At 34.2% G+C, this 7,476-nt stretch overlaps 1 protein-coding gene across 1 annotated transcript; it reads right to left on the reverse strand.

Moving 5' to 3' along the window:
- Positions 1–629: 629 nt before the first annotated feature.
- LOC139893299 (TMV resistance protein N-like) lies at positions 630–4,872 on the reverse strand. Its single transcript, XM_071876459.1, has 5 exons — positions 4,394–4,872; positions 3,057–4,155; positions 2,676–2,966; positions 1,156–2,543; positions 630–826 (listed from the first exon to the last, which is right to left on the reverse strand). The coding sequence occupies exons 1-4, from the start codon at positions 4,870–4,872 to the stop codon at positions 1,236–1,238; spliced, it is 3,177 nt and encodes a 1,058-aa protein (XP_071732560.1). The 3' UTR covers positions 630–826; positions 1,156–1,235.
- Between the last annotated feature and the right edge of the window lie 2,604 nt (positions 4,873–7,476).

The following is a 7,476-nucleotide window of genomic DNA, read 5'->3' on the forward strand; positions in this document are numbered from 1 at the left end:
AAAAAAATACACCTAGCATTGTGCTATGGAGGAGGTAGACAAAACAGAAGCTGTATCTTAGGTGCGTTAATATGACGCCAACAATATAAGGTGCCATTTTCAGTAATAAGAGGTTATATATTGCATTCAAATGGTAATAATTTGTTTTTTTTAATAAACTATAACCATAACCATGTGAATCAACTGGCAGAATGCTGATGGTAGTTTTTGATGCTATTTTCAATGGTGATCTGGCCCTCTTTTCTCAATATATTTCAATGGACCATCTTAAACCCTGCCTATTTTTGCGAGTCAATAGCAAAGTTTCCAACTGATTAAATGAGTTTAATTTCAGATCGATAGTATAAAGAAAAAGAAGCTGTCCCTCAGTAACAAAATTTAGGACTTAGATTGGGCTTACACAAGGTCAAGCCCATGAGCTCCTATCATGTTGAAACAGCTGTTAAATGAATAAATGTTTAAAAATTAAAGGCAAAACAAAAAGAACTGGTAAAGATCATAAACTAATATCATTTGGGCTTACAAGTTACAACAGTGTACTGCAGCCGCAATATTCGGCTCAAGTAAAAGTGCTTAATTAATGACTAATGTTAACAAATCGAATTACCAGAAGTCCAGACTATCAACAACAAATTAGTTACAAACATGAAGGACGAACACATGACAGAAACTTAAATGCATAGAAAACTCAAAACAAAACAAAAACACCAGTTGATCAGGAATTGATAAAGACGATTTCCATCCATTTGTCATTTGCTGGACACAACCTCATTGATCATCTGGAACCAAAATTAGCAACTGATCGACCTCCAGTTCATAAGTGTATCTGTCCAACAAATTAAACTTGTTTTTATCACGTGCATTCAAGTTCACCTGAATCGAATAAGCAACGATAATGCATGTATCAAGCTCTCAACACTATCCACCAGCTCACCATATACAACATAATCAAATACTATAAACAGTACTCCATTAAACAATTAAGACTGCAAAAATAATGCTTTTATGTACTCCAATCATTATTTAATTATTTGCGATATGTATAATATAGTTTTAACAGATACAAAATGAAATCATGTTAATTATTTAGAAGCATACTTATAATAAAATGAAAATATTCTACTGAAATCTAAATTAAAAAGCTAGATTATGTACAATAGCTCATCCTTGTGAAGTGGATATATTATTTGTGACTCAAGGGCTTCATATAGTTGTGTCTGAGTTATTGATCACATCTATATGTACCAGTAAGTTCCAAAATAAGCGGTTTGCATCACAGATTTATAACCATTAGACTGAAGCCGCCATATATTCCCAACAATACGCAGACCTTTTAACCGAAAGATGCTCACAGGAAGACGATTTATGCCACTACCTTGTATGTTCAACTCTTTCAAACTTTCTAATAACCCTATTTCCTCAGGAAGTTTCTCAACTAAAAAACAATGGGAGAGATGGAGATATTTTAAATGTTCCATCTTACAGATACTGTTTGGAATACCACGTAGATATACACAATCTGTTACGATTAGCTCCTCTAAACATTCTAATAGGCCAAGATCCTCAGGTAGCTTCTCGATAAGCCAACACGATTCTACACGAAGAGATTTCAGTTGTTTTAACATACAAAGGCTATCTGGAAGATTCTTAATCTCTTTAGCAGAAATAATCAACTCTTCTAAGCATTGTAACTGGTCAAGATCTTTGGGGGCCTCTGCAATATTACCACCTTCTAAAGTAAGCTTAGGGTATCTGTAGGGCATGTGAAGTTCTACTAAATCACAACAACTACTAAGATTTAAAGACTTGAGATATGGAGTCTGCCCTAGGGTAAGCTTCCTCAAATTAGAAAGACTGAGGTTGAGATATTTTAGATTTGGACATTCGTCGGGCATGTCAAGTTCCACCAAATCGCATCCTTCAAGACTTAATGTCTCGAGATCCGGAATCGGCCGGAGGTCAAGTTTATTCAACTTTGAGCATTCACAAAGGATAATGGACTTGAGCTTAGGGTATCTGTGGGTCATGTGAAGTTCTAACAAATGACAACAACTGCCAAGATTTAATGACTCAAGATTCGGAATTCGCCCAAGGGTAAGGTTCCTCAATTTGGAAAAACCAAGGTTGAGATATTCCAGATTTGGACATTCTTTGGGCATGTGAAGTTCTGCCAAATCACATCCTTCAAGACTCAATGTCTTGAGATATGAAATCAGCCCGAGGTCAAGGATCCTCATTTTTTTCGATTCAAGGATAATGGATTTGAGTTTTGGGCATTGAAAAGGAATATGAAGTTCTACCAAATCATAACATTCCTTAACGATTAACGTCTCGAGATCTGGAATCGGCCCAAGGTTAAGAATCCTCAAGGTTGAGCGTTTGAGGTTGAGGAACTTGAGTTTTGGAAATCCATTGGGAATATTAAACTCTACTAAATTTTTACAACCTGAAAGATTTAATGTCTCGAGGTTCGGAATGAACTCGAAGTCAAAGGTCACCAAATTTGACCCTTTGAGGTTAAGGAATCTGAGCTTCTTAAGAACCTGTGATGGAAAAAGAAACATAATTAAAAAAAAAAAAAAAAAAAAAAAGATGAAGAAGATGAATATTGGTGTACTATGTACATATAACATTTAGAAATCATGCAAAACAATTAATAAACCACATCATCTTACCTTTCTTTCTCCTTCTTCCCAAAGTCGTACAATACTGCTTCCAGACATTTCCAGTATAACAAGATTATCTGCCGTAAATGTTCTGGATAACAAGCATTCAAAGGGGAACTGATACCACTCCAGATATTGTAAACTGTTTGGCAAGTATGGACCACATTTGCCAATTTTACTACTATAAGGATATATAAAGCAAAGAAATCTAAGTTTCTTCATGTTTTGAAGACCGCTCATTAAAATTTCGGGTTCAATTTTCATAGATCTAAGTTGGATGCCTCTTGTTGCTTCCATACCCTGTAATAAGAAAGTGATTATTGTAAAACTAATTAGTTATATCATAACAACCGATATCTTATGAATAAATGACGACCCTTATTTAAGTACCTGGTCATTCTCCAATATATCTTTAATTTCTTCTTCAATCCACAATCGACTATGTCTCCAAGGCTCATCAGGGTGTAAACGACGAACTAAATTTTTGCCCATTTCTTCAATATGGTCATGCATGTTCAAACAATTATCGTAAGAAATAGTTATGAGTGATTTTTGCTCAAGAACTCTTAAACCAATTCTAGCATTATACCCTTGACTTTCAAGTGCTTTAATCGCGTCGTCTTTCTCCCAACCTTTAAGGAAGCACACAACATCAAGGAATATTTCTTTGTAGTCATCTTCTAAACCTATATAGCTTATTTCCAGTTGCTCAAGAGTTTCCCTCAATGGAATTCTTTTTAGCCTTTCCAACACATCTATCCACTCAAGGTTATCTTTACCACCAAGAAATGAACCCAAAACCTTGATCGTTAGGGGAAGACCATCTGCATAACGTACAACTTGTTCTGATAGCTTTTCATAACCTTGATTTGGAATCTCACTCCCAAATGCATACCTACTAAAAAGACTAACTGCTTCCTTTTCCGATAACAGATTGACATCAAGAATGGTTATCTTCACCCCGCGTACTTTGAGCACATCCTCATCTCTTGTTGTAACGATAATTCTACTCCCCTGCTTAAACGAATTAGGCTCAATTGCTAAATCCTCAAGCTGATTAATGTGATCCACATCATCTAGAACAACAAGAACCCTTCTACTAGGCATCAATCTTTTCATCTTATTTTTCCCGTCATAAACATCGTTTACGGTTATGTCTTTATCTTTTGTCACATCCGAAAGGATCTGTTTCTGCACAGATTTCAAACCAGAAGCTTTTGAAACTTCCCTTACATTTGCAACAAAGCTTTGAGCTTCAAAAGTATGAGATATTTGATCAAAAACAGCTCTGGCCAAAGTTGTCTTCCCACCACCTCCCATCCCTTTGATCCCTATCACACGGACATCATCAATACCTATTTCTAAACTTGATACAACATCTTCAACCCTGGACTTCATGCCTACTAAATTTTCGTTTGCACTTGAACAAATGGGAAGTAACTCTAGTGAAATCTTTTCAACAATTTGTTTGATAAACTCAGCCTCGTGCCTGTATGTTAAGTTGCTCAATACCCCCTTACAGTTTTGTAATCAACATACAAGAACTCAAAATAAAGATTGAATAAACAGAGAAAGAAATGAATGAAACTCTGCTGTATTTTTCATACATAAATATAGCCACAGAATGCTAGAAACTTCACTACACCCACTCCCCTAAACTTTAGGTCAAACTTTCTGTTTATTCAGCTTCAGTTCAAACTATTAATTAAACACTTATTAAATCTTACCCATTAGCAGTCGTCTTTAACTCCAATCCAGCAAGATCAGCTGCTTCTTTCAGAGCGCCTACCCATTTCCCAGCAGCTTCTGAATTTATATGTTTGGCAAATGCTTCTCCAACTGCGCCAATTTTTTTGCGGACTTCGGTGGGTTCCACGTCATAGAAGACGGGGTAAGCGATCTGGTCTTTTGCCTTCTGACACTCCATAATCTTGACAAGCTCATCCAAACACCACGATGAAGACGCATAATTCTTTGACAAAACAATTATGTATAATTTCGAGTTTTCTATCGAATTGATAAGCTCATCACTTATCTTTCTGCCCTGCCTGATCTCCTTATCATCCTTGTAGGTCAGAATTCCTTTGTCCTTAAGAGCTGAATAAAGATGATCTACAAAGGTCTTACGAGTATCTTCACCTCTAAAGCTTATAAACACATCATACCTAAAACTCCTTTGAACAAATGAACTTGAAGAAGATGTCATAAATAAACGTATCCTTGCAGGTTCCTAATTATTTTCTTTTGATAACATTAAACAAACTGTTGAAGAATACAAATCCCTTGGAAAAACAATCGATAAAGGAAGCCTAACTAAGAAAACTCTTCATTGATGATCCTGCAGCTACCAATTTGACCGCCTGAACAAAAAAAAAAAAAAAATCTTATTAATACATTAATGATTCCACTATTCCAGAGCTCACAATATTAGCTACATGGAAAGGCATTATAAGCTCAAAAACTTTGTAAATCAAAAGCAAAAAACTTGTACTATTAGTTACAATCACTATCAAATAAGTTTAAACTTGAACACAATGACCTAAATATACCGAGATTAAAGAAGCAAGGAAAGAATAATTAAAAGAAAAAGTATCATCAACAATCAGAGCTTTGACAATTAGACTAAAAAGAAAAAAATAAAGACTTACACTTCAAAAGTTTATGTTTGATACCTCCTCAGCTATCAATCAATAATTTATTATCTGCAACATAACCCTAAGAATTGAACACAAAATAGAAACATATAATCGAACAATAAACTTACCATTATAAACTTAAGCAAATAACAATAATTAATTTGACGATTAATACCTAAAGTTCCTTTGAACATATGATCTTGAAGAAGATGCCATTATCAAAAGCAGAACTTGAAAATAGTTAATTTTGATGATTCTCTTTGATTTTGATTTGAGAATACATAAAAGGATGGTAGGTGAAATTGCAAAAAAAATTTAAAAAAAGACAACGGTCCCTACCTCGTGCTTTTTTGAACAACGTATTTGTTTGATTTTGATCATATCATTATCATATTTATCATATCACATTGCAATATTAAATATTACTGTATTACTTTTATAGATTATTATAATTTTAAAGTTAACCTTTCTTTGTGTCTTATATACTCGTACATACATAGAGCTACATATAAAATATACATACAGGACATACATATGTATAGGTACGTACAGTTTGGTAACTCTTAAGTAGACGACATACATAGAGCTACATATATAGGTTTGGTTTTGACTGATTTAGATAGAGAATGAACTTAGAGCTATATACTTTGTTGCGCACTTGAGTGAGTAAGGAAAACTGCAGGGGTTATGATGTGTTTCTTTCTGGTGTGGGGTGCAGATCTTATTCTTTTTTGGGTCTTTACCTTCTTCACCTGCATGATATTATTCAGATGTTTAGGAGAATGTATACTGAGATGTTTTTTGTACCATCTGTGACACGCCTTAAAAACATGACCATTGTTGTTGTTGTACCATCTGTGACACGCCTTAAAAGAGTAGTAGCTGCATTTGAGTTTGGTGTTAATTGGTATTCTGAATATTGTAATTTAAGTCATTGCTAATGAAAATCTCTATGTGTAAGAACTGTATTAGTATTCTATATTGGTTTTTTTGAGCGTTAATGGGTCATTAGAGAGTAAGGGCCTGTTCATGTTTGTCTTAATAATTGAGATTAATGTCCTGAAGAGATTATTCGGTAAAATATCAACTTTGTTTACTTTTAGCTTATTTTCTAATTCTTCTTACCAGGGAGATCATTCGGTAATATGAAAAATTGGCTGTTGTCCCCATATAGCCAAGGGATTATTCTCCAGTGATTGCATTTCTACCCTCTAGCAGACTAATATTCACCCACAACAAAACCCCAATCTCAAATCCACAAATAGCATTCAACTTAGATGAATTCGAAGACTTACAATTACATAATTCCTTAAAAAACAATAGAAGATGCATAAAAAATGTAATATCAAAATGGTTTTTAGCAAAATTTGGGTACTTCATGAAGATGACGAAATTTGGGTTGTAGCAAAATTCAACGAAATGGAAACATTAACTTTGAGTTCAAATGAATTTAGGTACTTCATAAAGTTACCAGAATTTAGGTATTAGGTTGATCTTTATGTAATTTGGGCACGTTTGGGATATATGCATCGAGTAAACGGTGGCCAAAACCCACCACTTTTCTGAAGCGACCCGTCCTAATCCATCCGGACGAAGTCCATATCGATTACAAACGATTCACAATAGTTGGTTACATCGCGAGGTACTTGACATCTATATGATACATTTTACAAACATTGCATTCGTTTTTAAAAGTCAAACTTGAAATGTCCCGTTCTTATTGATTAAAAACGTTCCATATTAATTGATTTCGTTGCGAGGTTTTGACCTCTATATGAGACGTTTTTCAAAGACTGCATTCATTTTTAAACAAACCATAACCTTTATTTCATCAATAAAGGTTTAAAAAGCTTTACGTAGATTATCAAATAATGATAATCTAAAATATCCTGTTTACACACGACCATTACATAATGGTTTACAATACAAATATGTTACAACAAAATAAGTTTCTTAAATGCAGTTTTTACACAATATCATACAAGCATGGACTCCAAATCTTGTCCTTATTTAAGTATGCGACAGCGGAAGCTCTTAATAATCACCTGAGAATAAACATGCTTAAAACGTCAACAAAAATGTTGGTGAGTTATAGGTTTAACCTATATATATCAAATCGTAACAATAGACCACAAGATTTCATATTTCAATACACATCCCATACATAGAGATAA

The sequence above is a fragment of the Rutidosis leptorrhynchoides genome, chromosome 2 (assembly GCF_046630445.1).
Source record: "Rutidosis leptorrhynchoides isolate AG116_Rl617_1_P2 chromosome 2, CSIRO_AGI_Rlap_v1, whole genome shotgun sequence".
NCBI classification, from domain to species: domain Eukaryota; kingdom Viridiplantae; phylum Streptophyta; class Magnoliopsida; order Asterales; family Asteraceae; genus Rutidosis; species Rutidosis leptorrhynchoides.

Excerpts from the sequence above, each read along its gene's own strand:
- LOC139893299 (XM_071876459.1), bottom strand. The coding sequence starts at position 4,872 with ATGACATCTTCTTCAAGTTCATTTGTTCAAAGGAGTTTTAGGTATGAT. Across the intron at positions 2,967-3,056 it reads ATATATTGGAGAATGACCAG|GGTATGGAAGCAACAAGAGG; the intron begins GTACTTAAATAA and ends TTCTTATTACAG. Across the intron at positions 2,544-2,675 it reads GGGAAGAAGGAGAAAGAAAG|GTTCTTAAGAAGCTCAGATT; the intron begins GTAAGATGATGT and ends TTTCCATCACAG.